Source organism: Sceloporus undulatus, chromosome 3 (assembly GCF_019175285.1).
Source record: "Sceloporus undulatus isolate JIND9_A2432 ecotype Alabama chromosome 3, SceUnd_v1.1, whole genome shotgun sequence".
NCBI classification, from domain to species: Eukaryota; Metazoa; Chordata; class Lepidosauria; order Squamata; family Phrynosomatidae; genus Sceloporus; species Sceloporus undulatus.
Window position 1 is genome coordinate 91,306,581 of NC_056524.1, and position 24,943 is coordinate 91,331,523.

General features: G+C 39.1%; 1 protein-coding gene across 2 annotated transcripts in view; it reads right to left on the bottom strand.

The window, feature by feature from the left end:
* Positions 1-24,943, bottom strand: part of LOC121925521 (protein WWC3-like) — a 529,629-nt gene that overhangs the window by 485,382 nt on the left and 19,304 nt on the right. For both annotated transcript variants that reach the window (XM_042457755.1, XM_042457754.1), the window contains exons 2-7: positions 17,991-18,100; positions 12,497-12,700; positions 8,742-8,818; positions 7,543-7,622; positions 6,563-6,692; positions 1,844-1,993 (exon numbers count right to left, since the gene is read on the bottom strand). In XM_042457755.1, coding sequence (XP_042313689.1) covers positions 1,844-1,993; positions 6,563-6,692; positions 7,543-7,622; positions 8,742-8,818; positions 12,497-12,700; positions 17,991-18,100 — 751 coding nt within the window. The remainder of the gene's footprint in view (positions 1-1,843; positions 1,994-6,562; positions 6,693-7,542; positions 7,623-8,741; positions 8,819-12,496; positions 12,701-17,990; positions 18,101-24,943) is intronic.

A 24,943-nucleotide genomic window follows, 5' to 3' on the forward strand; every position in this document is an offset into this window, starting at 1 on the left:
ATAGATAGATAGATAGATAGATAGATAGATAGATAGATAGATAGATAGATAGTATCGGTTAACAGTCCATTCATTCAGCAGTATAAAAACCAAGAGCATAGTGGCTATGGAGTGAATAATGTACTAAGGTAAAAAAACGTTTTATATATTTTGATGTCTGAGCTGACTATAATTTAAAATAGGTCACAATATTTCCATGACAGTAGACTGAGTAGTCACCATATTCTCATCTTACATAATATGTTATCTTCCTTATTCTCTTCTTATGTTGTTGTTCTGTGCCTCCAAGTCATTTTTGACTTAAGGTGACTCTATGACCTTATCATAGGATTTTCTCGGCAAGTTTCTTCAGGGAGGGTTTGCCATTGCCATGCTTCTTGAGCTGAGAGAGTGTGACTTGCCCAAGGTCACCTGGTGGGTTTTTCTGCTCGAGCAGGGAATATCCAGAGTTGTAGTCCAACACTCAAACCACTACACTACGTAGCTCTTCTCATACACATGCATTATCTGTATAATTGCTATAACCACTTTCAAGCCATTTAAGGAACATGAGGGGGGGAGGAATTACCTGCCTGGTTAGGCAGTAATTTACTCCTTATTCACCAAGGAAAATTCAAAGCTAACTTCTGCACTTGTTGTTTGAATTCTAAACCTGCCCACTGAGAAACTACATTATGACAGTCCCTTAAAAATATTAGAAGGGGGGAATTTTTTCATAGATCATATGGTTCTATTCCATTCCAAAAGTCATCCTTCTAGGCCAATTTCTCTGTCATAAATGAAGGTCAAGACAAAATACATTTTTGGGTAGTACACTGAACAAACATTTTGTGAACTGGAAACATAGAGGTAGCTGCATTGATCTTAAAATAAATTCCAAAGTCCATATTATGGTAACACCTTTATTAAAATGTACAAAAAACTTGGTGGTAGCTTTTGAAACCAAATTTTTTTCTTCAGGCAAAGATGTTTTTAAGACATACAGAAGGAGGGGAAAATGATGAAGTTGTGATTCCAACATTGCCCATTCCCACTCCACTCTCCATGTTTCTTTGTATCCTCCCATATCACCTTGGTCATACAGATGGCATCTACTTTTTAAGCTTCTAAAAAGGTCAGGGCTTGTGAATACCTGAACAGATCATGAAGGAATACCAGGAATCTCCAGGTAGGGTAGAAAATAATTCTCTCTAAAACTCTAGAAATCTGCTACTATTCAGCAATGATAATCGTGGGCTTCATGAACCAATGTTCTGACTCAGGATAGGTAAGGACCCAAACAGATGGATCAAAATAAAGCTGCTTCAGGTCACTTTGGAGGTATGCTGTTTCAATGATGCATGCATCTTAAGGGGCCTGAAGCCATACCAAAGTAACACTCCAGTCCTAAGGACTGGAGCGCAGTTTTGGCGCAGCTTCTGGCCTCTTAAGATGCATGTGCCATTTAAATAGCATACCTCCAAAGTGATCCAAAGCAACTTTATTTTGGCCTGTCTGTTTGGGCCCTAACTTCTTATGCTCCACTGCAGGTTTTATCTTTTTTTAATTCATGGCTTCGGGAAATCAAGTCAAACAGTTTTACCAGACTATAAAGCAGGCATGAATGGTACAGTTTAGAATGGAACCATATGATCAACATCTCTAATTATATTAGCTATATTCAAAACTTTCATCACCATTATTCTGCTTGAAGAAATGATCAAAGGGTCTCTTATCCATCCCCATGTATTATGTCCTCTTTCAAACTGAATTTTAAGAATGTATTTAAACTGTGTCGTCATGCAATACAACCAACGCTGCCTCTTTTTAATAGCAAACATATTGTCCTAAAATATACACATACCTCTCCAATGATGTCAGTCTGAGAACAAGCATCAGAGTGTTGTTGAGGTAAACTAGAGTTACTGAGCAAGCTAGAATTACGCTGAAGATCCTGCTGAGATTCTGTGATACAGAAACTATTTCGGAATCCATCTGTCAGTTTGACCAGACTCTTTAAAAAAGAGACAGGGGTGGGTGAGTGGGAAAAAAAGATATGAAAAAATCTATTTGTTGTCCCATAATTATCTATTTAAATAGTGGAATCTCTTAATAGCCCAAAGATTCATCTTACATTGTGACAAGAGAATCAGAGAGAATGAAATCACTGTTTGTACAGAAAGCTTGAGTTTATTTAGGCAAAAATAAATTTATATGTAATGCACACAGCAACTGGAAAATATTACAAAATGCATTTAGTCTAGACAGATTTAAAAAATAACTCCGGTACCAAAAAAAAAAAAAAAAAAAAGTTCCCAAGACTATATACATAAAGATATACCGACTGACAAAATTAAAGCTAAGGAGCACAAAGACTATGCTGGAAATATCTTTAAAGCTCACATTACTATGTGTAACTCAGACCTTAGTGGGAGACAACTGTCATCCAGTAATGGCAGCAAGAATGGTAGATAGCAATGTTCTACAAACTCCTCAGCAGATGAGTTGAAGACCCAACAAATTCTTTCAATATTTCCTGGAGCCCCATAAACTCCATCAGCTTCACTGGTTGGGTCATCAACACAGATCTCCACCTCTAGGAACATACATACCAAAGCTAAACTAAAAGTGACGATTAACTTACAAAAGACATAAAGCTAACTTCCTAATTTCTGTTGTTGCAAAAATATTATATACACAGCCTGAACTTAATTATGTTTTTATTGCCAAGTATCATTATCTCAATTACTACATTCAGCCAGTTGAGTGTTCCATGCAGGGTGGAAGCTCATGGGCCATTTTAGATATCTTTTAGTTACAGAATTCTGCATTACGTGGTGGTGGCAGGCAGCAGCAAACCTTCAAAATAGTCTACAAACTTTGGAGATTGTCATACTACACTCTTAAAACACTGCTAATCCACTTTAACTGCTATGGCTGCTTCCTGTTACATTCTGGGACTTGTAGTTTATGGAGGGGCATTTAGAATATTCAGCGAGAGAGCTCTTAGGCCTCACAGAACTACAAAAACCAAAATGCAACAGGATGCAGTCAGCACAGTTAAAGTGGATTAGCAGCATTTTAGGTGTGTAGTGCGATAATCTACTTCCACATTTTATAGAAAACTGTGGTGTCAATAAACAAGAGGCAGAAACTGCTTAATTTCCTAAAACCCAAACTTTGTAACACCTAACAGTTGGTTTTACAGTTGTTTTAGACTTCAGTTTCCAGAATTCCTGACTGTTGGCCAAGTCAGTTAGCGCTTCTGGGAGCTGAAATCCAAAACATCTAGAGGACCAATGTTTGGGAATCACTGCTCTAAAAGGCTGAGGGGGGTATTCTGAAGAGTGAGGATTGGGTTTGGAGAAATGTGTGCCACAAGGTTTTTCCTTTCCTCCCTCCCTCCCTGGAATACCCCATCTGGTATATAAAGTGCTCAGGTTTGGTTGGGCCTGACAAATTTGAACCTTATAGAGCTTAAAGGATGCAGAAAGCTGCTGTATACTATGTCAGACTATTTGTTCATCTTGCCATGTACTGTCTGTTCTGACTGGATGCGGTGCTACAAGGCAGAGACTGTTCACATCACCAACTACTTGATTCTTTGGCAGCACAGCAAGTGAAGACCTTCAGAAGACCTTCAAAGTAGATGGGAAAAGGCGGGGGGAGGGGAATGACCTCTTTTTTATTTTCTTATCCTGAAAATCATGAGACACAGAAAATTGTCCCAAGTAGGTTGGGTGTGGAATAGGGGTGGGGTGGGGGGCTGTAATCTGTGTAAGGTATCTGTAAAGCAGAGAACTTCCCCAATGGGCAACTAAGTCCCATTAGTTTTACAAAAGTCCCAAACTAACTAGTTTGTTGATATAGATTAACATGCTTGTTTTGAGATTCTTCTTATGTGGGGCACATGACTATAGACAACTGTAATAATATGTGTCTGCACTTCAGAATCTGCCACTATGGATCAAACCTTGTTGGAGGACTACTGCAGGAAAGCATCATAAAGAGGGGCATTTGAGTGTCAGTTCTCACTCCAGCTATAACAACTAGATATGTATCATTTTCTTTTAAATAGCTAAGTTGCTTACTATTTATGACCAAGAAGATTATATTATTTCTCATGCTCATTTTAAGCAAACTATCAGGAACAGTAAATGAGAGGTTGCACTCCATTTTCTTTTTCAGTTATGGTATGAAACCTTGTCATACCAAACAGAACAAGCAATTCATGTATGATTTTTCATTCCACAGGTGGCATCACTGCAACACTAGTACAAAATAGTTGGTAAATTATTCCCACACAATGTAAGATTAAATCTTTAGCAGAATTGCTCATATAATTCTTCTTATTAATTTCTTACAGTTCTCCTTTTTAAATCATTTTTTTCATTTCATTATAACAATATTTACAATTTCATTAAAACAATATAATATTGACTACATGAATAACTCTAAATTTTTAAACAGGCCACAAAGTGGCAAAATTCAAATTCTTCCTTCAAAATCACACAGAAAAAATGACAATATTGTTCTATTTATGACATCACTTTAACCACCATACTTTATTTAGACCAGACTAGCCCTTCCTGCCCTGTCTGAAACATCTCTCATCTATATCCCCCTCAATCGGACATCAAATTTAACAACAGTTAAGTTTTCCAAAACCTACTCAGGAATGAGTCATGGCCATCTACTCTAAGACAATTAACTACAGTGGGAATATCTAAATTACAGGGTAGCTGTTTCACTTTTCTAGGGAAATATTGTCCACTTTACTATACTTAACATTCTGAGTTTACATAACTTTCACTCTTTTTTTCCTCCTAAACCCCAATGCTTTGAAGTTCATTCAACAATCAACTAATAGGTGTGAATAAGTTTCCCAAATCTGTACAATGCAGAAAAATGCAGATAACTCATGAACTATAAAATAGCATATGAATAGGTGAATATTATGTAATTAAAACTACTCTTTTCTTCAACAGGATTAGACTATAATATACCGTATATACTCATGTATAAACCGAGGGCAGTTTTTGGACCCAAAATCATCGATTTTGATATGACCCATGGATAAGTCGATGGTCAAACACTGGAGGATGTTACAAAAGATCTAAAGGGGGAAACAAAGCACCACTTCCCTCCTTATATCTCCCTCTCTGGACCTCTCCCAAGCATCAGTCTCATCATGGAAAAGAGGAAACAAACCCCAGCGCGCGCACGCGTGCACACACACACACTCTTCCCCTTACCAGAAGCATCTCCAAAGCTCATGGCTTGCGAAAAGGAGGACATACCCAACTGTCTCTCTCCTCGTCTCCTCCAGGGCTCCCAAGGCTCATAGCTTGCAAAAAAAGAGGGCAGACCTCCCTCTCTCTCTCTCTCTCTCTCTCTGCCTTTCACCTCCAGGACTCCCAAGGCTCATAGCTTGCAAAACAGAGGACAGACCTTTCTCTCTCTCCACCCTTCATCCCAAGACTCCCAAGGCTCATAGCTTGCAAAAAAGAGGACAGACCTTTCTCTCTCTCTGCCTTTTACCCCCAGGATTTCCAGGCAAAATGGGGTACAAGCCAGGGCATACTCTCTGTGTGTTTGTGGCCCTTGCCTCAGCAGCAGCTTGTTAGCTCTGGCTGCGTGGGAAGGCTGAGGGAAAATAAAGACACACACACACACACAGAGGGAGAGCGTGTGTCAGGGCTTCAAACAGGGAGCCGTTACAAGGCTACAGAGGAAGGTGGGCACTTCCTTCTTTCAGGAAATGTATAAGCATTAACTCATTGCCCCATATATAAGTCTACCCATGATTTTTGAGTCCATTTTGGGGCATAAATTTTTCGACGTATAGTCGAGTATATACAGTAAGTCAATCTGTTGTTGTTGCTGTTGTTGTTGTTATTAACAGATAACAAGAGAGGGTCAGAAACCTGGTTTCCAGTAACCACCGCAAAAGATCTGTCTGAAAGGTAAGATTTAAACCAGTTTAAACTGAGTCCACAAAACCCAGGTCTTTTTCTGCTTTCTCTCCTGTCCCACTAAATACAATGGCCCAGTAAAATGGTGTCCCTTATATAAAATGGAAAATCAAGGTTTGCTATTTGGAATTTATACTTTTTGGGAATATTTTCAAGCAGTGGATGCTTGAATTCGTCGATGCTTGAATTCGTGGATAAGGAAGGCTGACTGTATTATCTTCATGAGATAGGAAATGAGATGACAACACTCCATGGCTCAAGGCCCTGGCTCATGATGTTATTTACCACTGCACCAGTCCTCTTCTGAACTGCAGGAGAAAATAAGTACAGTATCCCTCCACAGTATTCTGCCAATATCCAAATGCAACAAAATACTGAAGAGAAAATATTCTGTAGAGAAAAACATGTTGTCTTCCTGTGCAAAAAACCTGTTTTTCTCTGCAGAATAATTTCTCCGCAACATTTCAGCATGTCAAATATCAGAAGAAAATTATGCAAACATTTCACCGGTCTATCATTCTTTTCTGACTGTTAGAAAACTTGTTTTTTGGTCCGAGTTATGTACTGTATGTTCTTCTCATCCCTAGTATTAGGTCAGAGTTGCTTACCTGCATTAGGTCTTGCCTCTCTCTTTTACCCATACATATAGCCTTTCTGATGCTTCGAAGCTCATTCATTATCGCTTGGGCTTCATCCAGTTTATAATTCATGTGAGCATTTGACATCTTACGGTCAATCCTTTTATATAAACATAAATCGAAAAGCTATTTCAGGTTAAGAAATATTCAGTCTCAAATAAATCTTGATCCTTAAGCTCAGATGTATGGAATCTATTGTTGATGCAATTAACTGGGGCCCAAAGTGGCTCTGGCGAGTGGCAGTTGGGGAAATAGTGGGCAAAGCCATCCTTCTTGCATTCTACAACCCACTTCCCCTTGGTTTATCCCTCCCTTGACTCCTTGAATGATTTTTGGCCAACAACAGTAGGTATCTGTCAAGCAACAGACTTTTCAACCCTGCTCTAGATAAAGAAGGGAGCCATGGATGGAAAAACAGAAGCCAATTTATCCTTCTAAGCTGAATGATGGCCAATGATGTCAAAAGTTGATTTATGAAAATTAAGCTATAATCATACCAAGACAAAACTATACACTCGTCCCCCGGGTTACGAAATTAATTCGTTCCGGCGCCATTTTCGTAACCCGGAAGTCTTTCGTTAGCCGAATCCCCATAGGCGCTAATGGGGAAAAGCCGCGGCTCCGCCGCGGCTCCATTTAAAATAGCGCCGGCTTTTTTTCGCAACCCGGGGAAACCTTCGTAACCCGGAAATAATTAATTAAATGTTTTTTTTTCGTAACCCGAAAAATTCGTAACGCGGCGCGTTCGTATCCCGGGGTACCAGTGTACCTTGAGTTAATACCACACCCATGATAAAATTCTCAGAAGAAATATAACTATTATTTGCAGCATTTGGGGTAAGGCACAAAAATTAGCACACGAGTGGCTGATACGCTAACTCTGTTTGTATCTACACTACACTACCAAGAATGAAGCAGTACTCTGATTGTCCTGCAACATTTCAACTCACTCTTGTAGTGTCTCTACTCCTTTCTCTTTGTACTGTAGTTCTTGCTTCATCTGTGTCAATTCTCGCTTTAATCTGGAAAGCTTGAGACAGAAATAAAGGTGTTTTTTTTTTAAAAAATGCATGAACACACTTAACTGCTGCAATTAATTATCCATACTTTCTTTAAATTACAATTTGGTTCCTAGGTTGTGGTACAGAGCTTCCCAGTTTTCATGTGAGGCTTCCCAGTTTCATGTTGGGTTTAGCTCTTCAACGTGAAAAATTTTATATTCAGAAACTGACCAGAGGAAAGTGGAAATACAAATTATGCATCTGATTGCATACACACATTGAAAGAGCTTAATTAAAACTATATCATGATTTTCTGTCCAGTGACCCCCTTCTATCCTACCAAAGTAGATAGTAGATTTTTTGTAATAAAATTAGTTGTGAAAACACAAGTGTATCTTAAAAATGACAGGCATCATGTGCTTTCTATTCCAATATTTACCAATCATTTTATGAAGAGAAATTACTACTGGGATTCTAACTTTCCCTGTGACCCCTGTGACAGACTCTTTCAGTAGTCAGTCACTTCTAAATACCTATTCCTTCCTATAGAACCACTACTATATTTATTTCTTGTAAAAGACTGGATTGCATAGAAACATAAAAACAGCATTGCCTTTCACACCAAGATTTAGTAATATGTTCAGATTTTAAGATTTACTAGAGGAAATGCACCTATTTCTCACAGTACATTCCTCTCACAGTGTTTAAACAAGAGGACATAGTGACTGTATTAGGTTTTGGGTTTTTGCCCCACACAAACACAACTGCACATTATGTTGTGTGTATGTGTGTGTGTTTTGATGTTAAGCCACAGAGAAAGAGCTAACCTCAATAGGGAGCACATGTTTTAAAAGCAAAGATCCCAGGTTCAATTGCTACCATATCCAGGTAGAACTGGGGATCTCTGCCTAGAAGGAAATGTCAGAAGTCCACACTCAAATTATTTTTTAATTTTTTGTCTTATTTATTTTTAGGATTGCATTATTTTTCTGCAAGATATAAAAAAGAATAATATCAAATGATCAGATACAAAATCTGTGCAAGTATCAGAGATGCCAATATTACTGTGCCAGTTTTCAGTCAATATTCTTAATTAGTTGTATCAACAAGTAGGCACTTAGTTTTAAGTATAAAAAAGGTTTACTCACTCTGTCACGTCGGCTTGCTATTTCTGCTTTAATCTGACATGGATCATATTTGGTATTAGTTGAAAATCCCGAAAATGCTGAACAAATGAAAAATGTCATAATGTTCAAAATTCTGAATCTTGCTTAGTTTTTCCACAGGAATCTCTTATTCAGACAAAGCTAAGGTAGCATAATAGAATCACATTGCTCACACATCACAACAGTTTTATAATCCCTCTTATAATCAAGATTTTAAAATATTTTATAATCTAGACACGGGGGGAAATCTCCATGCTTAGGACAAATTTTCATTTAGTTTTGATCCTAGCTTGTATACATTTCAGATGTGTATACTTTAGTTTTAATACCATTATCATCACAGATTTCATAAGTAGTGAGAGATTTTGATATATCTCTTAGGAGATACACACACACACACACACACACTCACATACACATATGCATGCTTAGCAAATGTGACAGTTTGTAGCCTTCATAACCCTGAGTCTGTTATATTTGACAATTTCTTCATCAAGATGCCTAAAATGTACTTACTTGGAGATTAGCGAACAATTTAGAGTAAGAAAGAGCCTTAGAAAAATATTTTACAAAAGTAAAGAAATATTAACCATTTTTCAAAAAACAAAAATGTAGACTTATTTGTCTCTGTAAGTGATCCAACCAGCATATTAACACCAGTCCTATTCACAGCTAAAAGACAAATTCTCTGCAAGTAGAAGACAAATTTAAGCAATACTGATGGAGGAAATACAATGGGAATTGTAGAATTAAAGAACAGTTCATAACAGAGAAGCCCTAAATTCAGAAATCTTGATATCCTATAAGTACTCTCAAAGTATTTCACAATGCACAGGAAATAACCTTTTGGACAAGTGGCTTAGTAGTATAAGATGGAACATAAGGTATTTCTTGCAATTTACCTGCACTTTTATCATGTGAGTGCATTTTTACAAAGCAGTTTTACCACATGGAAATTAAGGGACAAAGTACTATAACTCTTTTGTGATATGTCTTATAAACAGATATGTGAATGGATCCTGAACTGATATGAAAACAGCCTCACCTAAACTATATGTAATAAAATACACTGAGACATTCCTGCATTTTATTTTTTTTAAGAGCCTGAGAAATTTTCATTGGCAAGGCATTCAATTTAGGGCAAGTAAAGAAGGATTACATGTTCCTGTAACATAAATGGAGTAAATTAGGTACAAAGTCCATTTAATTATATTCTGGATTGAACAGATTATGCTTGTTCCTATAGCTGAATATTTTTATTATTGGATGAACTATTACTAGTTACTACTCTTGCAACTACTACTGGTAAGTAAGATATACATATCTATTTTCATAGCACACTCTGGGTAGAAAGCTGGAACAATAAGGTTGTTATAAGTGTATTTGGTGTGATATACCAATGAGAAAATAAAAGACTGTATCTACCGAAGAAAGGATCCATGGGCAAAAATAATATATAAGAAAATGAAGAATAGTAACTTTTTAGCAAGATTTCCAAAGTACAAAAATCTAAATATGAGAACATGTCTACAAATAAGTCTCATGAAAGTTGTGATCCTATGCACAATTAATGAACTCTTTTGATCTCAGAGGTACTTATATATGAAAAATATGCATACCTCAAAGACAGTTTAAGAATGGATTCTGAAATTCTATCATGAAGAAAAAACACTCCCTATACAATAGTGGCATTTTGAAAAAGAGTTAAAATAAACCAGGATTTATATATCTGACATGGATATATTTTAAGCAAAAGCCAAAGGATTATTCCGTTCAAGGCTTCTGCAGTCTGTAATGAAAGTCTCTAAGCTCAAGAGGAACTGCACACAGCCCAATCAAATTAAGGAAAGACAGACCTTGGTTCTTTCATATTTCTGCCAAATAAATAAAGAAGTGTCCTTGTTCAAGACAACCTCCAATAGCTAGTTTTAGAGACCTACTGGCAGTTTTGAAAACTATGGAAAAACATTTTATAAAAACAGAATGACTCATATTGTAAAGCATTAATTATAACTAAACTGTTTTTCCTGATTCTATTTCTGACATGTTTGGTGCCATTTACATCTCACAAGAGAAGGAATGCAACTTTCTTAGAAAAATTGCAGCAGCAACACAGGACACAAGCATGAAGGAGCCAGAGGGAACAGAAATGCTATAAGACTGTTCGTATACATGTTTTCAACATTCCACATATTAATACTTGTATATTTCTCAATAGTGCAAAGAATCAACAGCTGCTTTAAGCCTTTTTAATTCAAACTATATTCTGAATGATATAGACAGTTCAGCTGCTTCACATGTGCGAGATTTTTCCCTTTTGCCTTCACCCAGCAGGAAAACAATCATATTCCGCATTGCACACACAAATATGATGGGATTCTCTAGTGCTCTGGGGCTTGCATTCTTGATCTTTCAGATTCAGCACAAAATATTATTTTGTTAGTGTGTGCATGCCTTCAAGTCACCTGTCAACCTGAATTTCATAGGAGGTATTTTAGGCAAGGAATACTCAGAGGTGGTTTTGCCAGTTCCTTCCTCTGAAATATAGCCTACAGCACTTGGTATCCCATCCGAGTACAGCATGCCCGCCCCAACCATTGACTTCAATGGCCATGTGTGCACACAGTCCCGGCAGAATGGCTGTGTGTGGGCATGCACCCATTCAATACCAAGGAATTTGTGAGTTTTGCCATCTGGGGGGGGGGGGGGACAGAACAGAACCCCCACAGATAAGAATGGTCCATTGTACTAACTAGGGTTGACCCTGCTTAGCAGCCAAGATCACGGGATCTACTATTTTTAGGGATTTAGGCCTTTAAATCACAATTTTAACCTTCAGTTTTACTTCATTATCAGAAACCCTGTGACTCCCACACACAAACCAACCCTTGTAATCTATGTGCAGAACGAGTGAGTTAGTTGCATGTACAGTTGGCCCTTCACATTCGCAGATTTGGCATTCACAAATTTGGTTATTTGCGATCAGAGGGGACAGAGGAGCCCTAACGTCAGCCCCTCCCACCTCCTCCTCTGATGTCTGGGACAGCTTCCCAGAGCTGTCCCAGGCATCAGACGAGGTGGGCAGGACTCGCACGCGGGCTCCTCTGGCCCCTCCCATGCCTGGGAAAGCTGACTACAGCTGTCCCAGGCATTGGATGAGAAGGTGGGCAGGAGTCCTGTTTCCCTAACCCCTGCAAATGTGGAGGGCCACCGTTCCCACTGAATCACTGTAGCTCAGCTGTAGAACATGTACTCTATATCCAACTTACTATTATGTAATATCATATTGTTCTGAATTCCAAAGAATTAAAAAAGCAAGCTTTCTTTTATATGAGATTGTGTTTTAATCAAGCTTTCACTTCAAGTTAACATATATAGAATGGGAAATGATGTAGAACTCTTGTAAGAGAGATAGTGCTTTAAATAAACACAACAGAAACGAAGTCTCAGATTCCAACCCAGTACAATATGCATAGAATCCTTTAAAGAAATGACAGTCCCAACAATATATTGGTTTGTGGGAAAGGAAGGGAAAAAATCAAGATCCTCCACTCTTCCTATCAATGAAATTTGGGGTTTTGTTTTGTTTTAACGAGGGGGGGGGGGTCTGCAACCCAGTTGCAAAGCCCTGGGGAGAAATCAGGGTGGACAACTAAGATGCTACAGGGATCATGTGCATGTGCTATGAATAAATAAGTAGCAGCGTGCACTATTTGGAGAGGAAAAGTAAAACTTACAGCTAGCATAAGAACGACTGTCATCCTCACACATTTTATGCAGCTGCTGATATTCTTCTTGTGCTAGCTCAAAACGTTGCTGCTTAATTTGGTAAATTTCCTTTTTGGCATTAAGTGCTTCCTGGGCAACAATTAAATATTCTTTTAGCATACGCTCCTGTTCTCTTCTCCATTGCTCTCTTGGGTCTTCAATTTGTGTGAGTTCTGTTGAGAAAAAGTGTTCAAATACAATAAGTGGTGAAATAAGCAGCCATATTTTTTTTAAAAAAAGAAAAAGACATGCCATATTAACTATATCAATTTCCTGTCAAAAATATAAAAGAAATAAACGAACTTAATCTAAATGCAATTGACTGTAAAATATGAATTCTAAGCTCAGAGCAGCACAACTGTTTGCTTTTCAGCAAATGGGACAATGTGAACACAACTATGCCCTAGCCTAGCATTGTAAGTTTAGATGTGCTAGTGTAACTGATTTCATTTGACAATTTTTATCATATAGATTTTTTTTAAATCATATGGACATTTTTCCCAGTTACTCTTAACTTTGCAACTGAACAAGCCAGGAACATAAATAACACTTTCAAACTACCTTGTTCTGATAAGCCATAGCTAAAACTAGCCATAATTTGTCAAAGGTCGAACACAGCAAGAGACTGTGTACTTAGCTGACCACTCAAGTGGATAGGTCTGATCTCATCATGGCCAAACAACATGGGAAAGGAGAAGTGCACAAGTCTAAGACTTATTCACTTAGCACTAAGTTATGCTTTAGTTTTACATGCAGACTCAGTCACTGACATGTCAATACAATCCAGAGGCCATCATCGCTGAAAGCTACTTCAGGTTTACGTGGCAGCCTGCCCACACTTGTGTTTTACAGTGTATGTATACCTCAATAAGTATATGAAGATGAAAAAAAAATCTCTCCAAATACAGTGGTACCTCGGGTTACGAAATTAATTCGTTCCGCGGCTAATTTCGTAACCCGAAAAACCTTCGTAAGCCGAATTGCCATAGGCGCTAATGGAAAAATAGCTCTCTGCTGCCCTCCGGTGGCGGAAAATAGCGCCAAGGTTTTTTCGTAACCCGAAGAAACCTTCGTAAGCCGAAACAATAAATCCCTATGGGATTTTTTCGTAACCCGAAAAATTCGTAACCTGGGTAATTCGTATCCCGGGGTACCACTGTACAGAAGTGGCAAACAGAGAGTACCTCTTTTGGTGCATGCTAATTCCTTGTTCCAAGATCTGAAATGAAGAAGATCCTTCTCTCTGGCTGTGTGTCTGTCTCTCTGTCTCTCTCTCTCTCTCTCTCTCACACACACACACCTCAATCTCTGCAGCGGGCACTTTTTATAGCCCAGCTGCAATTCCAGAATGCACTAAAACTAGACTCAAAGGCGCGTTCCACACGTACCAAAAGACTGCGCTACCTCCAAACGGACCGGCGCAGAAGTGACGTCCTGGCGCCGTGCGAGGGCACCTGGGGCGCCCTTTCCGCGTCGCCAGAAGGAGCTCTGTTTTGGAGCTCCTTCCAGCTTTGCGTCGCTGGGCGCAGCCTTTAGATGGCTGTGCCAGCAACACAAATAAGAAAGGGGCCAAGTGGCCCCTTTCTTTTTGTCCCCGCCACCGTCGGGTGTCCTTGGGGCATGAAGCCCCAAGGACACCCCTTTCCAGGCCGCGGGGAAGCAGCCTTTTGCCACTTCCCCGCGGCCTGGAAAGGGGCGGATCAGGGCCTTGGAGGCTGCCACAGTGGCAGCTGAGGCCTCGATCCAGCGGGGAATGGGGTGGGAATAGGTCACCCCAAAGGGGCGGTCTGTAAACCGCAAAAGTACCCCAAGTGAAAGATACAGTAAGGTAAAGAAAACAGTTCCACGTACTACCATGCACATTTTGTTCTCCATACAGAAAATGTGAGCACACATGAACAAACCAAACATAGCAACCTCCAGTTTGTCTGATTTACCTCAAAATGGCAGTTTATATCTGAGTTCCGCACATCAACTAAACATGACACAGACATTTTGTGTGAGTAGCTCAAACATATGATTCTTACAAAAAGCAGCCATGGCACCTTCTAGTTTGGATCATGACTGCACTGCAGAAGGAGTCTACACTTCTTCCTATAACGTTTCCCCAGTTAAAATCCCCCACTTAGATCTATTTTCCTCCTTCACATAGGAGGGGGTAAAACACCTCAACTGCCTTCCTCCCTAATTCCAACTAGGGCCCTCTGCTTGTGTGTTTTGGAAAAATAAAGGATGGTGGAATGTCCAGTCCAAGGCTCCCATATCGTTCATCAAAGCTAATTTGACCCTTACACTGACTCCAACTAGTAATTTTTAAAATATATATTTCAATTCAATTTTCTAATTTTTATTTGAAAGGGGCACAAACTGCCTTTCTGCAGAATTTCCATAATAAATTAAAAGAAAACATAACATGTTAAAAGATTGTAAGATACATTTTTAAAAAAAACTCTTGGAAATTAAAATATTGCCAGTGAGAATGTAAAGAATGTTGGAGCCAGGCTGGTCAGTCACTGGGAGAAGGGATCAACCCACACTGGAGAGAGTATCGCCTGGGTGCCAAGCCCTTTAAGAGTTAATGCAGGCAGCAATGCAAGAGTGCCTTTTCAGACATCCATCCAGAAGTCGGCTACTGCCACACTGCAGAATTAATGCAGTTTGATACTGCTTTAACTAAGATAGCTGAATGCTATGCAACTCTGACATTTGTAGTTTGTTGTGGCACCAGCATGCTCTGACAGTAAAAGCTAAATAGCTTGCAAAACTGCAAATCCCAAAATACCTTAGTATTGAGCCATGACAATTAAAGGGGTATCCAACTGCATTAATAATGTAGATGCAAAATTAGTGTTTTTTTTCTGTTTACCACTGCCTTATCTCAGTGGCAAGGGCTCCAGGATCACAATGCATATGGTATCGGCTGGAATCAGAGCTCGTGTTCCTTTAGGTTCCTGTATCCAAATCCATTTAGCCATGAAAGCAATAATCTCTCTTGTCATTTCTTTGACAACCAGTTAAGTGCTCTGCAAGTCAACACGCTGGAAGCTGAAATTTAAACTGATTGAATTCTCCAAACCATTCTTGAACGCAGTACTATGTTAACTACACCAATCAATACCTAAGCATTAATAAAGAATGGATAAATGTGATCAATCTAACTCTGATCAGGACAGGACACAGGAGACATACCATAAACTGATGAAAGGCCTAAAGCTGATGAAAGGACTCCTCTGAAAAGCTGCTTGGATGACCACCTTCAACAATGAATCCACCTTCGACAAAGTATTCTCAGACTATGGATTTGATCTTTTACGGGGAATGCAATAGGCTGAACATAATCTCTTTTAGTAGATGAGCCCACTTATCCAGAGAACTTTCATGTTGTTGGGATTGAGTTTTAGCTTACTGGCCTTAGCCATCCAATTACTGATTTCATGCACTGATTCTGCCATTCCACTGCCTTATCTGAATCCAATTAAAAAGAGAGCTATGGTTGGCTGCTGTCCACATACTCATGGCCCTACCCTTCAAACCTCTCAGTGCCCCCTCCCAGTGGTTTCATGTCAATGCTAAAGAACATGGGAAACAAGCCATCACCACAAGATACTAAGCACCACCTCCTGGAAACAGTACTCTGCGTAGATGAAGTGCTGTTCATTTACAATTTTAACCCAACAACAAAACCTGCTGAGAAATCCAAGAAAATTACCCTATATACTTGACTATAAGTTGACCTCATGTACATATAAGTCGAGGGCAGGTTTGGGGCCAAAATTATGGATTTTGAAATGACCCTCAGATAAGTCAAGGGACTTAAAACTTAGGGACATGTTACAAAGGATGTAAAAAATGAAGCAAAGGAAAATGATGCCAAAGAACTTATAAAATTCTGGCAGGCGTAACTGTTTGTGCTCACCCTAAATGCTGGATGAATGAAAGAGTAGAGAGGGTTCGTGCTTCTTTCAGGTGTTCTCAGGAAGGACAAAGCATTTGCCTTTTGCCTCTCTACTCAGAGAAAGGAGGTTATGAGTTAAAGTACAGGACTTACAGTGGCCCATGGATAAGTAGAACCATGTTTTTTGGGTTAATTTTTTGACCAAAATTTCTAGACTTATACATGACTATATACAGTAGCCACAATTTGTGCCCACAAATCCTTCTTCTTACAGAGATCGTTCCTCAAGACCATCAAAACAGAGTCAGTACTAAAATAAGGCCTGAAGTTGAATTTAAATAGGTCAGAGGAATAAAATCATGCTTCAACTGAATCTTTTGTCATCACTTTGAAATCAGTAAAGAGACAATTTTCTTATTCTACTGGAACCATAAATCCAAGTTTTCAACACACTCTTTTAGCTGGAGTTGAGTTTCTAAGCGGTTAGACAAAGGGACAGCAAGACACCATGCCTTTCTGCCCCCGACGGAGGCTGCAGCAACCAAACCGCCTCCAGGAGCCCTAAAAAGAACCCGCGCCCAACAGAGGTCATCAAGATGAACAAGGCAGTTTCTGTCTCAAAATCAAGCCTGAAAACCATCTTCAATCAATAGAAAATTATCTTCAGCTAAGATTGCAGAAATTAATCAGCAACCACTTACAGAAGCACTATGGTCAAAATAAGCTTGATAACAACTGGCCTATACTTGCCCTCTGCCTCTAAGTCCATGTTAGGTTCCCTCAAGAGAGGCTTAAAACAGGGAGCAGCTTGTATTTTCTCAATAACAATTGAGAAATAATAATCAACTGGACATCCACTTACTATCAGATGTAGCAAGCTAAGAAGGCAAGGATAAAGCACACAAATGGTTGGTAAAACTTATTCAAGCATCTTATTTGCATCCTGGGGCCTCCACAATTACATATCAGACCAGACGATGCCAGACGGTGGATACTGCCATTAATGGTATACAATAATGTATTATCATGCCATGCTGGACATGATCTTACATTCAAAGTATCTTTCAGATTTATAACAGCCAGCTGTTGAGCGTAACAAATGTCCCTTTTAATGTCAGATCGTAATACACCCTACACTACTTGAAACAGTTCTGCTAGACGAGCTCTAGCCCATGCTGTCAAAATCAGCACAAATCTTTCTCCTTTCATGTTTCAGTCACTATCCTGGCTTGCCTCATTGCCTTCAGTCCAAGATACACATAGGAGCTAATCTGGCTCTGCCAAAAGGGAAGTGAACTATTGGATGTAATCACATCAACAAAACCATTCAGTTCCATATCCCATCAATTCACAAGGCCTTCAACAAGGGGCCCAACCATACCAACTGAAAAATCCCCATGAAATCATCTCTAAGGAACAATTTCAAATGTTGGAGCCAGGCAATTTCAAATTCCAAATGTTTACTCTTTTTTCTAAAGCGATCATTACAATTTCAACAAAATTCCTTCATGAACAAGCATGCTTAAAATCAAAGTCTAGACTTATGACTATAGTTAATAATTACTCACGATTTATATGGTCCATGTAATAAACACCAATATGTTGATCGTAAACAGTCTCCCATCCTAAAGGCAGTTCATCACCAACACAGTCAGCAAAAGTTAATGGCTTCGTAATCCTAGAAATATCATAAAAAAATAAAAAATAGAATCAAAAGTGCAGCACTCATCTAAGTGATTACTACTGTTGTCTATGCATTAATAGGTTATGAGTAATTAAAAAAACATTTGTCTGGAATTTGAACATCAAATGGATAAGTACATACAATGTCAAGAGATGTATACTAGAAGACACCTTGTAGAACAAGAGAGGCAAGAACTTCATTTTACATTCTAGGCTTAACAGTTGAATTATTATGGCATGTAGTCCTGCCAGTTTTTTCTAAACAAAAGGGCTCTGGTGAAATTTACTGCTATTACGAACTGAGCCAAGTACATTTTTTAAAAAGAAGTATCAGCATACAACAAACTGAATATTTTGCTCCACAGAGAACTAAAAAAATGAGTTATTTGTTTACCTGCTATGAGAGGTTGTAATGATTAAAGCAGTCATTATGAAAATAACCGGATTTCACACTATCAAAGACTACAGCAAATATCATCAGTTCTCAGACACAGTGGTTTATTTAAGAAAAGTGTGGGGCTATACATACAGCCCCTTTCTTAGCCAGATTGACAACCACATGCCATGGCCCCAATCTGGTCTTTTGAGGGCATTAAAAGGACCTGCAAAAAGTGGCTCTGTTTTACGCCCTCAAAAGGATGCCATAGCCACAGTGACAGGGCTATACAGCATTCTTTCAGCACTGCATCGCATGCATGCAGCGCCAGAGGTGTCAGTGTCATGACATCCTGGGACGGAGTCAGGGCGTGCATCATCTGGACGCGATGCCCCAATTCCGCTCCCAGGCCAGTCTTTACAGGGCCTGACACAAACAAAGACAAAAGTGATCACCAGTATTATGCTTCACAGCATACATATTTTTACAGTTCATGTTTAGGAAGTGAGAACGTTAAATAATAGTTCTTCTGTAAACTTCTTATTTTTATGGTAAAATAGTGAGATATCCTGTGATTGCATGTTTTCATATTTATAGACTGACCCATATATACTGTCACAGGTTTGGCAGGCCCAGTAACTCATAACCCACTCCCTTCTATCATTAGCCCTCATAATCTCAAAGCAGGGGAGAACAACACTGCACATCAGAGTGTCACATATCTCTTTATTAAAAGTCTGTTGCACTAGTCTCTATATTATGTTTCCGGTCTCTCTTTCAAGATGAGAAGAAAGATAGATTCATAATAGTTTAGTTTCTTGTCTTTTTTGTTTGGTTTTGTTTTTGGAGACTACACAATCTATCTTTTCCCACTAACTCAGCAACATCTAGGTTCCATTGCCACCTATGGCCACAAGATTTCGGGTGTCAAGGAAAAAGAATTGTGTCATGTACGGTCCACCTGGGCTTTCTGCACATTGCTCAATTTAAGCATCTAAGAAGTAATTTTCATAAGAGCACAGAAACATTTTTTTTTTCCTTTTCAAAACAGCTCTCCCTCTGCTTTCACTCTTTCTGGATCTAGGTTTGTCTCCTTTCTCTGTATGTTGCCATCTACCTCCTGGGCTCCTCCATTTCACCAGGATGCTTTTGTTCTTCTTTGATCTTCTCTCTGTCCTTCCTGTCTTGGAGCATTTTTCCTCATTCACACAGCTCCTACTTCCCTTGTCCATCTCCAATATTTGTCTCTTATGGTTCCATCTCTCCACCCTGTTGAGCAATCAAGGCTGCATCCACACTGCAGAAATAATCCAGCTTGACACCATTTTAACTGCCATGGCTCGATGCTATGGAATTCTGGGAACTGTAGTTTGTTTTGGCAGCAGATTTCTCTGACAAAAGGCTAAATGTCTCTTCAGGCTACAGCTCCCAAAATTTCATAGCACTGAGCCATGGCAGTTAAAGCGATGTCAAGATGGATTATTTCTGCAGTGCATACACACAGGTTGCAGGACTTAAATTGAGGGCCATGACTACCTTCCCCACCCCCCTGGTCTCAGGTCCTAAAGAGGCATCTCCAGAGCCCTCCCCTTCAGTGAAAGGGTGCCAAAGTAGTCACCATACCTGCTACTTTTTTCCCTCCACTACCTGCCATAGACAAGGGACAGGCAGTCCCTTCCTGTCACCAGGTTGGCCAATAGAGCCCTCACTCCCTGTTGCAAATCCACTGTTAACAACATATTACCTTCCTCGGATAAATGCACACCATTTGCTCTGTAGACCTAAAGTGTTGAAATACTATGTTGGGAGATGGAAGAAAGTGATCCAGGTCTCTGAATAAGGGGGGCTGAGTACAGATTTTCTTGTTAGCCCTCTTGCATGTCTAGTCAATGGAACATGGATCACCCTCACTCTGCCAAACCTGGTATGGCAAAAAGGCAGACCACTGGGGAAAAATCCAAAAATGTCAAGTATGACAACAAGCCTGCCTCAGGCCACTCATCAGGCCATATGTAGGACACCAACGACCGTGAAAACATACCCCAAAACGAATGGAAGCTACTGCATTTAAATATACCTTTAAGGCATCCCAAATTATCAGCACATCACTCCAAAAAGAATTCCTATTGAAGGAAGGAATACATTCTTCAACGACCACCACTCGCTATCATTTCCCTTAACACTCTGTGTAATCCTGATCCTATGATGGGGCTTATAAATTCCACACATAGCGTCACATAAACAACACCAGAAAACACCTCCAGTTGCCACAACCCTACATGGAAAATTTAAATGAACAATGAGCTCTTGAATCCTTAAGTGTAGCTTTCTTACACCCCATAAATTCAAGAACTCTTCCCCTCAGATCCCTATGTTTTCTTCCCAGGAGCTTGCAGTGCTCTTCCACAGCATAAGACTTCATACCAAGAAAAACTAAACACTGCCTGGGTCCCTTTGTCTTATTCTGAGCTAGGAATACACCCAATTCTGATGTTATAGCATAGACCTCACCCATCAAGGAGGCACACTGTCCTGACCCTGATCACCCTAAGAACAAAAAATCATCCAGCTGACTTGCCCCAACCTACACTTAAGGATCCATTCAAGAAAGGTACTAAACTTTTCATATGCAGCACATGACATCAAATAGCCCATAGCAAGTGCCAAATCCATGTAAAAAAGGCAATCAAAAGAAAAAAAACAGTAACACAAAATCCATGGGATGAACTGGCAAAAGGTGAAATGTTGTCTTAATATCACACTTCACCAACTTAGCCCCCACACCAATCTTCCCAAACGGCTTCATCAAAAGAGGTGTAACCATCAATCCAAAGCGCCAGAAGAATGGCATTACTGGCAAGCTCATCACCGGGGTAAGGCACAACAAGTCTATATTCAACATGTGCCTTGGGGGGGGGGGGGACCAGGGGCGACACCCCAAAAATTAGGCAGTTCCAAAAAGAAATGAGAAATTCTGCAAACAGAACACTTGTGACAGAATTTGCTAAGCCACCATGTGCAAGCACCCTGAACCCCAAGTTCCCAACACAGATAGCTAACAACTGCCTGCGGCTTACTACTACCACAAGCCAGTGCCTTCCGCACAATATGGCCGGCTGTGCAACCTCTCCTCTTGACTTGGCCAAGTAGGTGTCATAATCTTCATCCACAACTGTGGCCGTATTTGGTCTCATTTTTTACTTTATAAAGTGAAGTGGGTGGGAGTAACTTAATATCCTCCAACAGCCACCTGGCCTCTCTCCATTGGAGGCCAGCAAAAGCAGCTCCTCCTACAAAGAGCAACACACAGAGCTGGATAATACTCCTGTCTTTAAGAAACAACTGCAGTGAAGCTGCATCAGTACACAACCAGCAAGTTATATAAAAATACATGCTACTTATTACCTATGGGGCACTAGTTCATAAACAAAGCATAAGTGTATACCAGATGTGTACCTCATTGCTTCGAATGCCTATATTTTTACTCCCAGTAACTTCTGCTAATATTGAGAACTCATTAGCAGAAGTTACAGGGAGTAAAAAACAAAAAAACAGGCATTCTAAGCAATGGAGTACATATTTGGTATAAGTTACGTTTATGAGCTAAGCTAACAAGTAGCTAACAAATAGCATGTATTTTTATATAACTTACTGGCTGCAGAATATTTTACCCTTTATAAAAAAAGATGTGGACATGTGCATGAACAGAAATAACCAAAGTGTTTGGCTCCTGTGCAATAGTTTGATATTTCTCAAGTTTTCAACACCTTGTTATGTGTGTGTGTTTGTGTCATAAAGAGGAAACACAAGCTAAAAAGTTTGTTGTTTCACAGCCATTTACAGAAAATGTTGCTTATGGCTGGAGTGGAAGGGAACAGTCTGAAGTTACATTCCAGAGCTGAAAGTATTATAATGACTTCCTTCTTCTTTGTAACTACAGCCTGACCAAGTGTATAGTCCAGGGCTTATGCTTTTGTTATTGTCGTAACACACTGTTTCCAAAGAATCAGGTCAGACATTTCTTTGTGTGTATACATGCATTATTCCACATTCCCTACAACAGAGGACCAAAGAGTACTAAACAAGTCATAAGAAGCACCTACCATTTACTCTCTCCATCTTGGTTAAATGATTGAAGTGGTCTAAATGTAAAGCAAATAGCTTCCAGTACCAACCAAACAAGGTGCCCCAGAATTTGCAAATGTGCCTAACTTTATTATTATTATTATTATTATTATTATTATTATTATTATGCTTTATTTATATAGCGCTGTAGATTTGCATAGAATGTAGGTTAGCATTTGAAAAATGGGCTAGTAAACATTTGTAGTTCTCAAGCAGGAACATCTGCACTCAACTCACTGACCAAAGCAAATATTTAGATGCACTGTATGAAACCATTTACATTACCTCTGAGAGAAATTCACTCTCATTTTTAACCAATCTGCATCCACAAAAATATTTACAGCTGTTATCCTGTTTGTTTTGGTTTTATTATTAAAATTCCTTATTAGAATTTCATTTAATATACAGTAATTTAGGAGCATCTAGCAGAGCTTTTCTGGGTAGTTAGAAGTCTGGGAACAACTGGCTCACAAGAAAACCCATTATGGGCTCACTATGTTGACCAGTGATCTACACTAGTTAACAGGGTTTTTTTTTCCCTTCATGTTAGATTAATCCTTTCTAGGTTTATTAGCATATTAGTTTAGTATTTTAGCATTTTATAGTGTGTTTTTTTCCATTTGTTTTTTATTATATATGTTGGATGTTCCACCTTTTGGTGAAAAGGTGTTATAAAGAAACACTATTAATGTTCCAGTCTTATTGACATTCAAGGACTATTTTCTTTCATGTGAATCTGATCATCCTTTAAGATCAGCGTTGCATTCTTCTTGTGTGTAGCACTGCCCTCCAAGTGTAACTGATAGCAACACGTAAGTTTCTGTGTTGTGTCAAACTTCTTTCCCCAAGAGATTAGATTATAGCAATAACATTTACATTGCTATATCACTTCATAGGGAACTCAGCATTCTCAAGTGGTTTACAATCTGTAAGCCTATACCCCCAAGAAGATGGGTACTCATTTTACTGACCTACGAAAGGATGGAAGGCTAAGTCAACCTTGGAGTCCTGCCTGGGATCCAACTCACAACCTTGTGGCTTCAGTACCGACATTTAATCACTGCGCCACCAGGGCTCCTGTACATTATCTTCCTTTTCACTGCAGGATTAACAAATAGTCTGTCATCAAGAGTTGAATAAATTCAACAAGGTTTATATCTGTACATGATACAACTATGACCTGGAGCTTGATAGCTCAAGCTTCCTTCTGACACATTGTTCTCTATTTGGTTGGAATTTGGTTCTTCCTCTCCCTTTCTGTATGAAACTATAATCATAATAGTCTGACAAAACAGTCCAGACACCTTTTGCCATACACCATTTGAAACATATGAAGCATATCAGGACTAAAACTTCAGTGTGCTTTTTTTTAAGCAGCATAGCCCTAAAAAACTTGGTGGCACATATTTTCTCAATAAATTTTCTCCTTCCTTACACTCCATCATGATCTTTAAACTCAACCTTGAACAATCTTTAAATAACAATTCGTAAAGGATCTCTGATAGCTTAATTACTGCATTAATATTGAAACTACTGGTTTGACTTTTCCATTCAAACACTGAACATTTTCCTCACTACCTATTTAGGACACTTTTCCCTCTTTGGGGCTGGTAATTAAAGGATTGGGTAAATGGGAATAAAGGAATTTTATTCTAATGTACTATCATATCTCACTTTTTTCACTAAATGATGTTTAAGACAAATTAACAGCATTAATGCTAACATATGAAAGACAATAAAATACCAGCAAAATGCAATAAAGTACAAGATAGGAAACATAGGCCCCATATAGACAGGCCAAAATAAAGCTGCTTTGAGTCACTTTGGAGGTATGCTGTTTAAATTATGCATGCATACTAAGAGTCCGGAAGTTGCGCCAAAGCTGCGCTTCAGTCCTTAGGACTGGATCGTGGCTTTGGCATGGCTTCCAGATTCTTAGTACACATGCATCATTTAAACAGCATACCTGCAAAGTGACCCGAAGCAGCTTTATTTTGGCCTGTCTGTATGGGGCCATAAATACAAAGGAGGTGAAATATAAATACACTAAAAAAAACCAACCAGTTAAACCAATGACAATGTATTTCCAAGTTATTTTATTGCCAAAGGCCTGTATAAATAAAAATGTCCTTGCTTGCCAGAAGAACATGTCTAAATAAAACTTGGAAGATGAAATTAAACAATGTTTCAAAATTACTTTTAGCTGCCCAACCTGGATCCTGGAGGGAGAAGTTTGTATATTCCATGTACTCTTTTTGTTCTGTGCTTGCTTGTGTATCTCTCTCTCTCTCTCTCTCTCTCTCTCTCTGTGTGTGTGTGTGTGTGTGTGTGTGTGTG